The sequence below is a fragment of the Schistocerca cancellata genome, chromosome 3 (assembly GCF_023864275.1).
Source record: "Schistocerca cancellata isolate TAMUIC-IGC-003103 chromosome 3, iqSchCanc2.1, whole genome shotgun sequence".
Lineage (NCBI taxonomy): Eukaryota > Metazoa > Arthropoda > Insecta > Orthoptera > Acrididae > Schistocerca > Schistocerca cancellata.
The window spans coordinates 414,596,482-414,615,001 of NC_064628.1; the positions used below are offsets into that span (position 1 = coordinate 414,596,482).

Genomic DNA, 18,520 nt, shown 5'->3' on the forward strand with positions numbered 1-18,520 from the left:
TCCGCTATTACTAACAGTCTTTTCTTACGTACATATCAGTATTACTGATGACAGAAGGACCTACGTATGTAATATAAGTGTACCAGACTTCCATTGACCTCGATATATGTACACTGGTAACGAATAGGTGGAAATACACGTACGTTACATTTGCAACCTGTTTCATTTTATATGTTTTGATTGTTTATTTAACCTTTGTGTTTCACTTGTTGAAAGGGAACTACACATTGATCTTGTCAAAAGCCAAGAAGCGATTCTTCTTAGTGTTGTAACTCCCTGGGGCACTCTGGGATGCTCTCTGGGTCACTCTGGGATTCTCTGGGACACTCTGGGATTCTCTGGGTCACTCTGCCTTGTCCTGGTCACTTTGGTATTGTCTTCGTAATCTATTCTATTTTCAGTTTACCATTTTCGCTTTTGCTGTTATGTTTTAGTTTAGTTTTTTTATTGATTGCTTAATAAAGTAGGATCAGTTTATTCTATCTCGTGAGTTTTTTTTTTAAAAGCCAAAAAACACTTATCAGCTACTGAAGCATCTGTATCTTCTAATGGGTGCGGGAGTTCCGACTCCTGGGGAGGTGGGTGGGTGCTATGCATGGCTGTCTTAGGTTCAGCTGTGTCGCTACGAAAGGCGGAGACAAGAAGACGACACATGTACAATTTGCATCCCGTACTTCACTATGGGGTACAGTTTTCTTGTTGCCTTCGACGCTAATAGTATCCCATTCGTTACTTGAGCCATATAGCTATACGCAACATTTGTATCTTGCTCGCGAATTGACATATATAGTGTCAGTGTAAAGGCGAAGTGAAGGACGGGATACAAAATTTAATTGTGTCGGGGGTTTCGCCTGTAATATAGCAAGTAGACATTCGAAAATGTCGAACTGATACTAGTGCTGGGAAACGAAAGAAGATCGACAGCCGAGAAATTTCTATTACGTACTTCACAACACGAAAGCACACATATTGGTGGAATAAAACTGCGAAATATGTCAAAATTGTGAAATACAGTGAAAGAAGCAAATGGAAAAGTGAGCTTACCACACGGAAATATCGAGGAATAACCGAAGCTCGTCTAGACAGACAGTAACGAAAATTACATACCCACAAACAGGCAAATCCATTTCTATAAACGAAAATAAGATTAAAAATTGTTCTACAATAACAAACTAATACTCCGAATTACCTCAATATCATTATGAATAATTATTTTAATGTACAATGATAGCGCTTATCCGGAACACAGAACTCATTTATTATGTATGCCTCGAAGTGAAGACATTACTATCTATGACTAGGGAATGACGTCATTGTTCAAAGCCGACGGTTTGTATCCCCTGCTAAACTAGACCCAAAAACTGTTTTATCGTCTTCTTGCATCAGCTTTAATATTGAATTCCCCTTTTGTGTGATGTTACAGTTGTTTTTGCGCCCTTAAGAACTTTCTGGTCCCTTAGGAAATTGTTTTGTCATAACAGTAACTTCAGAACCGGGCATGATCGTATCTACGATCATGATGTAATTAGAAAGACGATAATGCAATTTCTTTATCAAGAGCACACGAGCTGTGAGTGCCTCAAGCCACGCGAAACTGCAAGTAAAGGCTATTCACATTTCATAATGCAGTATCTTATGACAATGGTCAATCCATAATTCTTACGCCAATTGTGATTGATAAAACAATACACGAAATCTCAATCTTTTCCATTGAATAACAACATAATTCTTATTTTATTACATCAGAATGGCAGGGCTTTGATGATTATCTGGGCTGCTACATTTCATAGGGCGCATTGTTACTCTGCAAAGTCGCATTACAGCCAATTATTGTACCATCATTTTGGCTTAGCAACAATGTTTGTTCCTCAGTGGTGATGCCGTGTTCAAGACGATAGGGCTCCTGGCCACACAGATCGCATTGTTCAGAGCTCTTTCTGTGAGCATGAGGATGAACTGTCGCATCTTCCCTGGCTACTACAGTATCTCAGTATTACTGAACTTTTTATGTCTACTTTTGAGAAAAGGGTGCATGATCGCTATCCATCTCCGTTACCTACGCTTGTCACTATTTTGCAGGAAGAATGGTGTAAGATTCCTTTGAAATCCGTACAGGACCTGTATTTATCCATCCGAGACAACAGGAAATCGTTTTGAATGTCAAAGGGTTTCCTACACTGTATTAGACATGGTAATGTATTGTGTTTTTGGTCTTTCCATATATTTGTTCGGCACCTGTAGTTTTTATCACAAGTTCAGCTCACGTGTGAGTAAGAAAGATGCCAAGTGTAAGAAAGAAACTATATTTATTGTTAGTCATACTGACCTGTCACCTATGTAGCAGATGGCAAGACCTATTATCACAGAAAGCCCTTGGACGGTGGCCAGAGTATTGCTGACTATAATCTTCTTCTCACACACCCAATTTTCTTGAGATGGTATAGTGAGTGAAAACCACGTCGTATCGTATTCCCAACCATCCTGGCATGCAACTGTCTCATTTCTCTTGTCAAAATCTTTGTACATGGAACATTTACTGTACGACTTGCCATCCCTGCGAGAACATAAAATGACATTTATTTTATTAACGTTAACAGTACTGAAAAACATCTTTGAATATATTTTGGCTAAGTTTTGCATCTTACATGTTTTGTGGAATCAAGCAATATTAGTACTACACGATAACACGAAAAAAGGTGCTGCATGATCTCAGCTGGTTCTTACGGTGGTATTGTCATCTCCTTCCACTTCTCGACGCTGATATTCTCAGGTCTCCCAGGAACGTGACACCAGTGGTCTGGAATCACCATTGACAAAACGAACATGTGACTAGGCATGGTGCACAACAGTACGGACAGACAAACGTAAACAAGGTTCAGCCGAACTTGGAATCTCCCTCGGCTGTCTATCTTCTCTAGTATGTTTTCGAATGTCGGCTCTTTTTGTGCCGTAAAGTTTAATCTTTCTGTCTCTCCATCTGCACGTGTTTCAAATGTCTGAAATGCAGAAAAAAAAGATTGAGTACTGGATTTCCAAGTTACGTTCCTTCATATGACATGAAAATACTCATCAAACATGTGCATTCGGATAAACAGAACTACTATTTGAAATTACAATGAAATGAATACCCTTAGCTGCATACAGGCGTTGATATAAGCCAACGGGGACAGTTCAAAATGTGTGCACCGAGCGGGACTCGAACCCGGGATATCCTGCTTACATAGCATACACTCTATCCATCTTTTATTTATTTTTTATTTATTTTACGTTCTGTTCGGTGCTGATCGTTGTGTTTGGTCGTTGCGGACGTCACATGGCATCCGTTCAAGTTCGTTGTTGATGCTTTCACTCAGTTTTTTATTACAGAGGCCAACCAGCTCACTGACAGAACACACTGAGCTACCGTGCCGGCGCCCATCATACTCCTTACTCGCGGCTTTACCGCCGATTCCCGTAAATGTACGGGCACTGTTTGTGCATCCGCATAGAAGAAGATGGTCAAATTGCAGGTGAGTCTTAACTATATATATATATGAAGATGGTATCTGTTCTTTCGGACAGTTGAAAATGTGTGCACCGACCGGGACTCGAACCCGGGATATGCTGCTTACATAGTATACACTTTATCCATCTTTTATTTATTTTTTATTTCATATATATATATATATATATATATATATATATATATATATATATATATATAACTACTATTTATTATTAATGAAACAGAAATACCATAAAAACATTTACGACTTTCGAAAATCTGTATTATGACACTAAAATTTTATCGAGCACAAACTGCAAAAAACCACTAAAATGTATTTATTAAGGTATGTATACCAAATGTTTTATTGTGATATAATCAAATAAATAATTCATTCGTCTCACAATTTGCGAGATTTACAATCACCTCATTGAGTGTTAAGAATAGCATCGAGGCCAATACTGCAGTGGATAAAGCATTTCTATCATGGCATCGTAGCTAACATATTTAGCAACTGAGTTAAACAACTTTACTCATTATCAGTTTGAGCTTACAAAACATTAGTAAGGTTTCATAGTTTCGCCACTAATACATTGATTCTGCTGCACATATAAATGTTGAAATTCAAGTGTGTGTGTGTGTGTGTGTGTGTGTGTGTGTGTGTGTGTGTGTGTGTGGAGGGGTGTTGTCATGGTACATACACACTGGTTGAACTGAAGATAAAGGCCGGCCGCGGTGCCCGTGCGGTTCTAGGCGCTGCAGTCCGGAACCGCGGGACTGCTACGGTCGCAGGTTCGAATCCTGCCTCGGGCATGAATGTGTGCCATGTCCTTAGGTTAGTTAGGTTTAAGTAGTTATAAGTTCTAGGGGACTGATGACCTAAGATGTTAAGTCCCATAGTGCTCAGAGCCATTTGAACCATTTTTTTGTAGATAAAGACAATTCAGTTGTTTTACCCATAAGTAGGTTTTAAAGTTCACTGCTTTTCTTCTGCGCGTAGGTCCCTACGCTCCTCGGAGTATGGGACCTCATCATCATCTTTTAGGCCCGTATTATTTTCCTACAACTACTACTTTAACAGACCGAGAATTGTCGTAGTCTTTCATGTAAAATGGTTCAAAACTTCCATGAAACTGGCGTGCCTTAGAACCAAACCTAGAGATTTCTAAAATATTACTTTAGGATTCTAGCATATATGATATTGTTTCTGCCTACAATCTACATGTATAAAAAATTGCAATACAGTTCTCGTAGGCTCCATTATTTCCTTGTGAAACGTATTTGTTTTTGAATCTATATATGCCTAAACTTAGCGTAATATGAAATTCAGAAATCAGCATTCGGACTAATTAATTAACAGCCACCAAGTATGTCACTTCGTCCAAAATTACAGGAAACTGTAGTAAAACATTTTAAAGAACATAGTTCTTATATAGGAAAACAGCGATCTGTAATTATTATAAATGAACTGGAAGCAGTCTTGATCGCTTAACTTTTTTAATGGTGACCAGTTTCGATCTTTTTATCAGATCATCTTCGGACCAGGAATGTCTGCCGGAGGCGATGGCGCATGGCAGTCCTCTTGTTTGTGGCTAGTGGTGTACTGGCAGTACACCACCGGCCTTATCATTTCGCTTTTCAGGTTTTCTAGCTTCCCTATCACGTTATTAAAACTTCTGCCGTTTCTCACCGACTCGACTCGTAGGACGATGACACTTCCCTGGTTATTCAATCTTTTTCTCATGGTGACCTTCCCTTCCGACACAAGTTTTCATATGTCATTACTGGGTAGAGTTATCCCTAATACAGCTGGTGTCAACGAATTCGCCTTCAGCGAATATATTTCGAAACTTTTAATGGTCAACAAAATTTATAGGTAGTTCAATTTCCTGTAGAATATGCAGAAATGTGCCTAAACTATGATTCCCCCATTGGAACACACTTCATTAAAATTATCATCACAATTCCAGTCAATGATCTCGTTGATTTCTATATTTATTTATATATAGTTTGACGCTGTCTCATATCTAACGTTAGTGTTGTGCCTAGCCTCAATATTTAGCACCAATGTGTGTAAGATTGTTGTTTCGACTAGTTAGGCTAAAAGTGTGACGAATAAAACTCTTAGCGTAAGTTACTAAATTCCGTAATTTAAATAATGATGCACTGCAGCAGTTACGTAATTTCTTCATGCTTAGCACAACGCGTTTCTAGAATTTATTGTCACTGTCAGGCGTAATATTTATTTAAGTAGTTTGTTTGATGTTTGAAAGTGTGTTGTTCTGCCCCTCTTGCACTGTAGTCGCCTTTTGAGGCTGTACTGCAATCGGGAAATCGGGCGTATTAAATTTTGAGATTTTTTTACATCATAATGTTAGAAACAATATTTTTGTCTTTCTACTTTCAGGTGCTGTACCTTCTACAGTAGGCATAAATACACGCATGTGCAAACTATCACTCATATTCTTTGTGTGTGACAATGAAATACAAAGATGTTATGACAGTATTTGACATTGGGTTTGGATAAGACCTTGGGCTTTATCCAAACCGAGATCTTACATTCCCTGTGGGTGACATTATTCACATAGAATTTTCACAAACTTTATTCCACCATTATTTTTACAGTAAAATTACACAACTCGGAAACGACGAAAAATGATGCAAGCATTTAAGCATTCATTCTGCTGTGTCCGGTGATCTTTCCGGTGATTAATAAGGAACTGCAATACACTGTTCTCTGAGCAACACATGGCTTAACACACCATGAGCCACACATACAAAACTCACCTGTTTTCGAAAGAAATATCTTAAATTTGTAACTTTCAGTGCACATCCTCACGCGCTGAAAACACAAGCGTTTAATGAAAGTTAAATATAGATTAGACATAAATATTACCATTTCCCATGTGGTACGACAGCTGAACAAAGCCACCTAGTTCCAAGCGAAAAATACAGAATCCAGCCCTGCACTTCTAGCGATTGCATAACACAAATTTACTTCGCAGATTAAAAGCAATTTCATGTTTATTTCTGTATGGGGGAAGGGTATTTCTCTGCACCACATCAAACGTGTTGGGCTACTCACTCACATACAAACTACTCCCTATCAAAGTGGAAGAAACAGTAAAGTCTTCCCGCCATTACCAACTTAATTTTCCCCAAAAATCCAAAAAGGTTAAATGTTACAAACTAAGTACATTCCAAAACCTCCATCTATAGAGTGACCGGAGGACACCTCCTCGTCATCAGTCCCTAAGCTTACACACTTCTTAACCTAAGTTATCCTAAGGACAAACACACACACCCATGCCCGAGGGAGGACTGGAGCCTCCGCCGGGACCAGGCGCACAGTCTATGACTGCAGCGCCGTATAACCGTTCGGCTAATCCGGGGACGGGGAAAGCCAGAGATGAGCAGTGTTCCTCCCACGAACTTTACTGTATACCTGACCTACAACAACAATATACGTCTCTCTCTTTCGACTGAAACTGCCACAATTGGTACAACAGCCCTAGCGTACAACAGTTACTAGCCTCCCTTACGAAAACTAACACTTACTGATCTCAGTCATGCACAGATAATTAAAGAATAGGAAAGAGATAAACCGAAGACACAGATGCACAAATATTGAGAATAAAAAGAGAAGCTTACCTCTGCAGACAGTAGCGAGAGTTAATGTGAAACGGAATGACTTATGCAAATAAACATTTGATGGATCTGACCGATCTTTTTCAAACTTCTGGGTGTAAAGTCTAATCGATTGGTCAGTGACATCATTATCCTACAGGATCGATTTCATCTGTTCATCCTTCATTCTATTCACGTAATTATTTGTTTCATATTTCCTGTTTCATATTGCAGTTGTCGATACTAATGAAAAGAGTCCTGGCTTCACTTAGTACTTCACTTTCGGCTTAAAAGCAACTGTGTACGACCAGTCTCATTTGATTCTGTGAGCTACATTGAAATATTACGTCTCATATCGCTCACAGAAACCGCTTGTCCAGTCGAATTTGAGTTGTGTATAATAATGCCATATAGCCTGTCTAGTTGCAAACCGCTAATTAATACGCTGTAGCTATCCAACTACCATCGAAAGCCACTCATATCCGAACACTGGACCTAGAGACGGGCTACGAAAATAGTCTCTAGACCGATTTATAGTATTTCCTGCAGGAAATAAAACCGGATAACAATACAACATTAAAAGGTTGAGGAAAACGCCTAAAAATCACCACAGGTATCCACAGGAACAAATGGAAGTTATTGTGTTTTATAATTCTTTGTCAACTCGGCCTCGTTCTTATCACACACTACATCGACTATCGGATGTCGCCATTCTCTCATATGAAACCTCCTGCCTAGCAAATTTCCACTCATTAAGCCGCCCCCTTTTTTTCAAAAAACCCGGAAAACAACTGTACTGATCGCTGAGAATCACTCCCTCACTACTTCATACCCACAACTTCTTTAAAAGCTCAACTGTTGCCAACAGGGCCTCACGACTTGGGTCCGATACGGCGAAGGCTGCTGGTTTACTCTCGATTTCTCTAGCTACAAAATTTCCATAAACTTATTTTAACAAGCAGATCTTTCCGTCAATCAGTCTCCAGGACTGAATGTAGGGGATTCAATTGCTCATTTCCTGGCGCTAATGGTGCACTGCTACGTAAAACTTAAGTACGAAAGTCACTTTCGCATAATGTGCCACTGCCAAGTAACACAGTTCGATGAAACTTGGATCATGCTTAGAAACACCTGCTACAGTATAGTACAAAAGGTATACGAAAGACATACACTATGAGAAGAACAGAAATAACACCTTTATTTAAAGACAACAATTACAGTGAAGTAATCCGAATTATGATGGATCTTTTTGAGCCATCAGTCTTCTGACTGGTTTGAGCGGCCCGTCACGAATTCCTCTCCTGTGCTAACCTTTTCGTCTCAGAATAGCAATTGCAACCTATGTCCTCGAATATTTGCTGGTTGTGTTCTAATCTCTATCTACGAGGGTAATCCCAAAAGTAAGGTCTTCAATTATTTTAAAAGTACAGAACTCTGTTCGTGTGGCAGTTGGTCACACTGTTATGAAGAGTGCTTCACGCGCTGTGTGTAAACATGCGCAAACCGCTCTGAGGCGCTCAGTCTTGGCTTGGCAGCCGTTGAGAATGGAGATCCCGTTGGATGTTACCGCCAAGTGCGAATTGCGCGCAGTTATTCGGTTTTTTAACGCGAAGGGCACTGCGCCGATTGAAATCCATCGCCAATTGACGGAAGTGTATGCTGAGTCGTGCATGGATGTCAAAAATGTTCGTAAGTGGTGTAGAGAGTTTGCAGCTGGTCGGACCGAAATTCTCGACGAACAAAGGAGCGGGAGACCGGCAGTTTCTGAGGAGACAGTGTTGAAGGTTGAGCAAAACATGCGTGAAGATCGGCGGATCACCCTGGATGATCTCTGCACGTTAGTTCCTGAGGTTTCTCGAAGCACTACTCACAGAATTTTAACGGAAACATTGAACCACCGGAAGGTGTGCGCAAGAAGGGTGCCACGCATGCTGACTGAGGACCACATGCGGCAACAAGTTGATGCTTCCCGCGCATTTCTTCACCGCCTTGCAGCCGAATAGGATAACTTTCTGGACTCAGTTGTCACGGGTGACCAAACATGAGCATACCACTTTACACCTGAGACCAAGCAACAATCACGCCAGTTCATAACTTTCTGAACAGCATGGCGCGGCGAGCTGGTATGACATGGACATACAAAAACTGCCACAGCGTCTAGAAAAATGCATCGACAGAAATGGTGATTATGTCGAAATATAGCTAAATGTTCAAGCTGTAAAATGATGTAAACCATTGTAGAAATAAACAGGTCTATGTTCTTATAAAAAAAATATATGACCTTACTTTTCGGATTACCCTCATAATCCACAGTTTCTACCCTCTAGCTCTATCTAGTATAATGGAAGTTATTTCCTAATGTCTTAAGAGGTGTTTTGTCATCCTGTCCCAACTGCAATTGGCCTTAATCTCTGGCAGAAGGTGCATGTAACTTAGGCAAATATTTTATCCTGTGATGTGTACTGCATTTAAATGTTGGCAGTGGCCTCTACCTGTGTGGACGTACTAATGAGTAGTTATTCTGAAGTATGACATATGTAATCTGTGGCTTTCTAAACCCATATCTTGCAATAATTCTTTGTTTTAGTTTATGAGAAGAGCCACCCGGCTTCATCTAATCTATTGTGCTGTTATATGATATAATAAGGGCAATACTTCTGAAGAAGCTATTTTTACAAATATCGACACCATGAACAGGGGCTAATAAATCCTTATTTGCAACTGGTTGACTGATTTTTCGACCTCTTCAGAGTTACACAGTTGCTGTTTCGCAACCATGTTTAAGATTTTATTAGAAAGAAAATTACTGAAGACGGATAAGGCAACTACGTGAAACAAAATTGAGCAATAGCTATTCTTGCTGCAAAATATTACGGAAAATGACAACAACTATCGAGAATATAATCAGAATAACAGATAGATTTGGTGAATGTTCCAATTACTGGTAATCACAATACGAAATAAATCTGTTAATCCTACTTCTCAAATAAGTACACTTCAATTACAGTTCACGTTTTGCTCTATGGACATGAACTTATTGTGTAGTCCGTCCCTATACGAACATTAATTTCTGAAAGTGAACTATTAAGTTTCGCGTAGTAAATCACTCGAAATAATTACTGTTAATGATAAGAGCCATTTCTCACCGGAAGCTGAATGATTAATTTGAACATGAAGGGAGTAAAACCATAATGTTTATATGAAACTGAATGCCTCGATTAGATTAAGAGAGAAGAAATATAAAACGGCAGAAAAAGGAAAATTAAAAAAAAATAAAGATTTCCAAAAGAGTCACGTATGCTAGAAATAATACAAATTGCGTAAGAACATAGAGCCACGGAATATTACCCTTAAGAAAGATATACTAAACTCTAATCCACATAAAATGAAAAGAAAGAAAAAGTACTGCAACTGGAGATTTGATCATCACAGAAAGATACAAAAGGATACAACAAACGACCATCATCGGGCATGAAATAATAGGCAGAGATAATCCTCCAATTCTAAAAATAAGAAAGAAACCCGTAGTAATGTGATCAAGAGAATACAAATCACAAGCTAATCGAATGAAGGATCATTCAGATCAGGTGGCAAATCATAAATAGTTACTTACGCGGTCCATAAGAAGAGAATTTTGGGGAAATATAGAGCAGTGTCGACATTGCCCCCAACGAAGTGCACGCAACAATACCGTTGTTAAAAAGCGATAATACCGTCCGTTTCACTTTTCTGAACAGAACTGTCTCGATCTAACGACAGTTAGGTTGCAACTTTTTGGCGGATTAAAAATGTGTGCCAGACCGAGACTCGAACTTGGGACCTTTGCTTTCGCGGGCAAGTGCTCTGTATCTTGTCTCCTACCTTCCAAACTTCACAGAAGCTCTCCTGCGAACCTTGCAGAACTAGCACTCCTGGAAGAAAGGATATTGTGGAGACATGGCTTAGCCACAGCCAGGGGGATGTTTCTAGAATGAAATTTTCGCTTTACAGCGGAGTGTGCGCAAAGGTCCCAAGTTCGAGTTTCGGTCTGGCATACAGTTTTAATCTGCCAAGAAGTTTCATATCAGCTCACACTCCGCTGTAGAGTGAAAATTCTAGACAGTTGGATTAACCAAAAGTCATATAACGATAAAACAAAAGCACGATTCGTCGCATGTGTACTCGCACGCAGAAAGTTTACTTAGTCATTCACTTACATGCATTGTGAACACCGTTGTACCGAAGGTTTATCAGTCAACGCTCTGCTCCCTTAATTCTTTTTAAAACTTGCTTGTTCTTAATATAAAGGTGAGAAACATATGAGAGGGAACAGAGAATCTTCATAGCTATCAAGAAATAATGACTTGCCACCACTGCAATTAGCACTGCTAAGGCGTCATTCTACAAGAGCAGCTTTCAGCTTATCTAACATTTGGTGATGTCTGCACGTTTTTAATGAATTACAGTTGAAAAATGAGCTAACGAACGAGCGCTCACCTTGAGTTTGTACTGTCTTTCCGTTTCCTCGTATGACGCTTAGGTCATCGACAACATTTGAGTCAAAGGGGCACTTCATATTCGGTAGGTAAATTTTTCTGAAGGAAATATATGTTATACCAGCGGTTGTCAAACTTTTTCATTTAAGAGTCAATGCTGCCATTGTGGGGCAACACATCGAGTCGCATATGTACCGATCTTATTATTAATTGGTGACCTACATAAATTACTACGTTACGGGCCCTCAATAGACTATCTATGGATGTTAGAAGTAAATGTATTGTGATCTCGATTGTGTTACTCATTCAAGATGAATATACGGATCACTGTGGTGTCCCCTTGACAGCATAATACATGGTTTTAGTAGTAGAAAAAATGCTAAAATATGTGTAGGGGATGAAAATTTGGTAGTAATAGGTGTTTGGAACCCGATTACAAGGCAACAAATCGAATACTGATTTAGATGAGAAGATAGCTAGTAAATTTTTAGAAATGAAATCGTAATCTACAGAGCATAGGGAGATGCGGATATCGATCACGAGTCAGTAGCGATAGACGTAAGGCAGAAAATCGATAGGATGATGCAAATGGGTGGAGGGGAGACACGCGATAAAATACTGGAAATATAAGGCAGAACGAGACAAAGTATATATTGTTTGAGGCAGTGACCACTGGCGTAAATAAAAGCCTTGAGGGGAGTAATATAATGAAGATGAAAGGGAGAAAGTATGCAGTATGTACCGCGAAAGCAGAAATGAAGGAGATCTGGAGAGTACTCGAGCTTAATGGCAGAATCTTGAGAACGAGGGAGCTTACCCACGGTTTATGGGTTACTTAGAAATGAGATTAACAGTTACTACAAACGTGCTATGTCAGAATGAACTCGAGAAAGCTGTAACGATATTGAGGAGAAATCAACATGACTTAACGGTAAAACTGAACGTCACTTCGTGAAAGCAAAATATAGAAGCGTTAATTTACGATGTAGATGTCAATATCTATTAGATGCAAGAGAGTGGGTGATATATATAATTGGAGTACTTCGAAACGACGAGTCATGGAAAGAAACTGTTACGAAGTGTGATGAAAGACCAAGAGGAAGACAATACGGAGGAAACAGGTGATCCAGTAACGCCATCAAATTTTGATAGACCAGTGAATAATATCAGCCCAAGTAAGTCAGCAGCAAACCTATGGAGCTACTGAAATTTATGGGAGAAGTGAGAAACGGATAACTTAACATAAGTTTTAAAGAAAAACATCACCATAGCATTGCCGAAAAAGGCACGTGCACAAAAAGGTTCAAACTATCGAACGATTATGATAAAATTGAATTAGGAACAGTCCTGACCGCAATAAAATATTTGTTGGCAAGGGTAACCAGTCTCGCTCACACTTTCAGACTATTTTACGCCATGAAGGACGGTGGTTGCAGTGAACGGAGCAATTATCGTGGAATTATCAAATAATTAACCCGATAAAATATTTTAGTAAACTTCTGATCAGACTATTATAAATAAAAATAAAATTGAAGACGTACTGGACGAAGACCATTTTAGTTTGAGGGTGGGAGAATGTACAGGCAAACCATTTCGACTTTGAGCCTAGTAACTGAAAGTAGATTAAAGAACCTTCACAATACCTTAATAACATTTTTTGACATAGAGAAGTCTTCGACGACATAAGGTAGAATAACATGCAAATTGTCTGCAGAAAATTGGTACTAATGTAAAGAGACGAATAATTTACGTCTAAAATATACAAATATGATAGTAATGTAAATGTGACATACAGTCTGCGAATATTTGTTTCATATACAACTGGAAAGTCTATATCTATGCTCAGGAATTCCTTCTGGGTATCTGATGATGAATAAATTCGGAAACGCGCCATATGAGAAATAAAGTCGTTCCTTGCCCGATGTTTGACTCTTACTACTGCGACCCTGTCAGCTTGAATACTTAACTAATAATTAAATGTGATAATACCAAAGAAAAGTTCGTGTTAATGAGGGTTGCAAGTTAACACCACTATCGCTAAACTTTTACGTCGAAAAAGCATTGAAAATGTTAAAAGAAAATTTCGGGGGAGGAATTTTGTTTGCAGACGACGTAGTCTCCAGCCTGGACTCAAGGAAGACTTTGAAGCCTGATGAAAGTATAAGACAGGACACTGAGCACGGAATGTGGCTTAAGGAGAAACAGAGCAAAGCTGAAGGTGATGAAGAGTAGTAGACAGAGAAAACGACTTGCATAACATCGAAACTGGCTAAGACATAGTTCTAGAAGACAGGAAATAATTCTGCTGCCCAGTAGGTGAATTTGGGATTATTGGAACAGTCGGACAATATACACTGACCAGCCAGAACACTATGACAACAGACCTACTATCAATATAAATCTGTCCATGCGATAGCAGCGCCACCTGGCGAGGAATGACTGCTAGTCAGACGCACGCACGGTGCGTGTAATATCAGTGAACGTGTTGTCCATATGTAGAATGGGGAAGGCGCGAAATCTATCTCAGTTTGACCGACGGCATTTTGAGATGGCCCGTAGGTTCGGCAAGAGCATTTCGGAAACTGTACGACTTGTCGGGTGTTCGAGGGTGCCGTTGTGAGTGTCCTCAACTCGTGGCGAAACCGAGGTGAAACCACGTCCAGACGTCGTGGGATTGGGCGGTCATCCTTCATTACGGGTGTAGGACGTCTTAGCCTGGTGAGACTGGTAAAACAGGACAGGCGGCGAACTGTGGCGGAACTAACATCAGACTTTAATGCTGGACAGAGTACAAATATGACTGAACACACAGTATGCCGAGATTCCTAACAATGGGCCTCCGCAGCCAACAACCCATATGTATGCCAATGTTAACGCCACGACATTGGAAACTGCAACTGAAATTGGCACGTGACTATCGGCACTAGATGTTGGCGCAGTGGCAGAGAACTTCATGGTGTCATGAATTTTATAAAATCTTAAAAGAATACAAATCCCTCTTACCAAGTAATGGACGTTTATGAGAGCTAAGAATGAGTACTAAGTAAATGATGTTCCAACAACTACAAAGTAAATGGTATTCCACCGCAAGTGAACTTCCTCAGCGTCAGACTTCGCAGCATGGCAAGGATCAGGGGCAGATTGGCACAGGTGAAGGAACCTTTTTGCGTCTATGGATGTTGATATGGAAATGAGGAAGATGTTTCTGAAAATTTACGTCTGGTGGCAGCATTTGTATGAAGATGAATCATAGAACATTGTAAATCCAGACAAGAATAAACAGGAAGCATTTGATATATGGTGCTGCTGAAGAAAGTAAATACTTGTGTACAGATAAAGTAAGAAAAGAAGACACACATGAAAGAATACGTGAGCAAGGAATAGTAGAAACATCCTTACTAGAGAAATGGGCAGTGGTGCTGGAAGAAGCGCTAGAGGGGGAAAACAGAAGAATATGCAAAACAGTTTGTAGAGGAGGATGATTGCAGTAGTTAAGTAGCTATAAAAAGATTTGTACAGGACACATAAACCTGAAGAACTGCATCAAACCACCCTGAAATTTAAAATTTACCAGTGTATAGCTCCGCCGGATCTCTATAATTTGCTGTCACGATATTTCGATCTGGCATACACTAGTAGTACAGAATATGGGTTGACAGTAAACTAAGGACAGACGAAAGTAATGAGACATAGTAGAAGTGAGAATATCGAGCAACGTAACATTAAAGTTGTAGTAACGAAGGAGATAAAATTAAGGCATAAAAATAACCCATATCGGATGAATCAAGCAGGACATAAAAGGCAGACTAGCATTGGCAAAAAGGGAATTCCTGGCCAAGAGGAGACTGCTAGAACCAAGCACTGACTGATATTCATTTGAGGAAGACATTCCTGAGAACGTACATCTGGATCACAGCACTGTATGGTAGTGGATCACGGACTATGGGAAACCCGGAGCAGAAGGGAATCGAAGCATTTGGGTCGTGGTGATACACAAGAATGTTTAAAATTAAGTTTACTGATAAGGTAAGGAATGAAGAGGTTACCTACAGAATCGCCTAAGAAGCAAACATATGGAAAGTACTAAGAAGAAGGGACAGGATGATAGGAGACGCGTTAAGACTTCAGGGAATAACCATCGTACTGGAAGGAGCCGCCGAGGGGAAAACTGTAGAGGAAGACGGAGACTGGAATACGTCCAGCAAACAACTGAGGACGCAGGTTGGGCGTACTGCTCTGAGATGAGGATGTTGACAAAGGAGAGGAATTCGTGACGGGCAGCTTCAAACCAGACAGAACACTGACGACTGAAAAAAATAAAAATCCAGCAGTTTTCCCAAAATTTCGTGGAACACCATTCTAAAGAATGACGGTTTTTAAAGAAATGACACAATTTTCACACTTGACAACTCGACTTTTGATATATCATGAGAGAATTCACACAACTGCGTTCCAAACTGGATTCACTGACGTCGTCTTCTTCACTCTGAGATCCTCTGTAAGCAAACGATAGCGATCGATCTCGTAAGTTCCAGACCGATAAACATTTAGACTATTCCGTGTGACTTACCTTAATCCAGCATTCTGCTCGGTTAACAAGTACACACACAAAACCATTCAACAAACTGCCACTGCCTCTCCAGCCTGCACTCGCGACTACTCAACTAAAAATTTCTGTTCGTCCAGTTATCATTGCAGTGTCGCACTGACAGCACATTACACTAGCTTTCCAACTTGAAAAGTGAAGAGAAAAGTACAGTCATTAAAAAAATTAAACTGCCTCACTCTGGCTTCGTGTTCTCAAAGGGTATACTATGGTATAAGACTTACGGCGCTTACAATTTCAACTGAACATCTACGAGGCTTTCGTGTACCGTGATTTTACAATGAGGCTGACCTAGCATACCACAGATCACAGCTTCAGTTTGCTACACGCTCTTCTCAGTTCCATTTTAGCCCCAACCTGTCGTAGATGTTAGTAATTCTTTAAACGAAAAGTTGCCAATGAAGTATGATTTATCTTTGTAAAGAAAAGTTATAGGCCGCCATGAGATTTGAAACGAACGAGTGGAGGCAGGAGAAGGGGGAGGGGGTAACAGAAATCTGTCCACCTGTAGATGATTTCCACTCGGAATCTTTGACACTGTAACAAACTTTTCTACTATTCTCTGTTGCTAAATTTCAAGACACCTTAAAACCACTTCTGGGAAGGAGGATGCAGCGTATAAAGGGCTTATTCACAGTCTAGGGGGTGTATTAAGAGCAGACTTTTCCCTTTATAGCGTAGACTACACTGTTACGAAACTTCCCAAGAGATCAAAACTGTCTGACAGACGGGGGCCAAATCTGATGATAACTTTATAATAAACAAGAACTTCACATACTCTGATGTACGAGCAACAAGCTACACTAACAACAGTGTTATTATAAAGCGGAAAGTCGGCTGTTAAAATGAACATAGAAACTGCTTAAAATTGCTAGTTGTAAGAGGTGTTACCACAAATACAAAAAGATGTCATCAGCAAAAAACAAAACGTACCACTGTCGAGTTGTTAGGAGCCATTTCTGTACGGCAGACTTGCGCGACCACAGGAAGAAATGAATGTTCTCGAGAGGAGGTGCCCGACAACACTAAGGACTAAATGTACGCGCGTGTTTTGTCGTCACCAGGTGGAGCGCAACGTTATCAGTCGCCATAACGGGGAACAATACGGGGAATGACCGACAAGGAGAGGCTGAAAGAGGAACTGCGCCGCTGCAGGATGACATTGAAATCGTTAATTACATGTAGATAGAATAATGAGGCGTTAGGCTGGCAATTGACTCTCAGCAACCGCCTTCCATCGAATTGTTTTCTCCTTTACTGGTTCTCCTTTGCTTTTATCGCATTTTTTGTATGGAACTAGCTGATACTTTCCTGCTCATTAATGTGTATGCGCGCATGTGAAGAGACACAAACAAGCGAATGCGTGCCCTGACACGCCTGTGCCACAGCGGGCGATATCCGTAATTGAGTTCTGAGAATGCACGGAAGAGATAACCGAAGTGAGCCGCACGTCAATTAGTCTTTATGCTCTTACGGGGAAATTCCGCTTTCTTTTGCTATATTGTGTTAAATAAGCATGCTGCTAAATTTTTCTGTTGAAAGATTAGAATTTGTAACATCTGGAAAGAGCCTCTGACGTAATTCGATAAAGGAAATGGAAGGTTACTGTGTAACATCGACACTGTGAGAGAATATTACACAATATTCATAATTTTTACTTATGAATCGTCTGACAGCAACTGAATAAAACAAAATTTTGGTGCCATACGCGTTTCGCCTTTATTTTCTGCAAGGCATCACCAGTGGCCTGGAATATGTACAGATGTTTGCTATTTAATTTACATTTTTGTCACTGTACCTATAGGTTATAAACAGTTCTGGTAGTTGGTATTTCCTATTAAGTAGTAATGTTTTGAGCTGTACTTAACCGGTTGCGAGGACAATTTCTTACATATTACGTTCCTGTTGCATTTTTGGTGTTGTTCTTCTTCTTATGAATGCCAATTTGCGGTTTTTTACCCACATTCTACAGCACTATGAACTGAAGGCTTGTTTCAATGCAATGTTTTGGTTTCTGTTGCCGACTGTCAAATGTTTTTGCCAAAGATCGAATGTTATTGGCAAACTTCCGAGTGTAATTACTGAAGTATCTGTGATCTGTTCGTGTATGCATCTTTGTGTATGTATGTGTGTGTGTGTGTGTTTTGGTGTGATATAATTTTTTTGTGCTGTGTGTGTGTGTTTTGGTATATATATATATATATATATATATATATATATATATATATATATTATACCACACCAAAAGTATCCTATAGTGTTCTGCATCTGTCTTCAGTTGACTCATTACTACAGCAATCAGTTGTTTAGGTACTAGATAGGGCTACA

At 39.8% G+C, this 18,520-nt stretch overlaps 1 protein-coding gene across 1 annotated transcript in view; it reads right to left on the reverse strand.

Annotated features, from left to right (window-relative positions):
* Window positions 1-17,263, reverse strand: part of LOC126175162 (solute carrier family 22 member 7-like) — an 89,599-nt gene extending 72,336 nt beyond the window's left edge. The window contains exons 1-3 of the mRNA XM_049921747.1: window positions 17,126-17,263; window positions 2,725-2,996; window positions 2,327-2,554 (exon numbers count right to left, since the gene is read on the reverse strand). Coding sequence (XP_049777704.1) covers window positions 2,327-2,554; window positions 2,725-2,996; window positions 17,126-17,149 — 524 coding nt within the window. The 5' untranslated portion in view covers window positions 17,150-17,263. The remainder of the gene's footprint in view (window positions 1-2,326; window positions 2,555-2,724; window positions 2,997-17,125) is intronic.
* Between the last annotated feature and the right edge of the window lie 1,257 nt (window positions 17,264-18,520).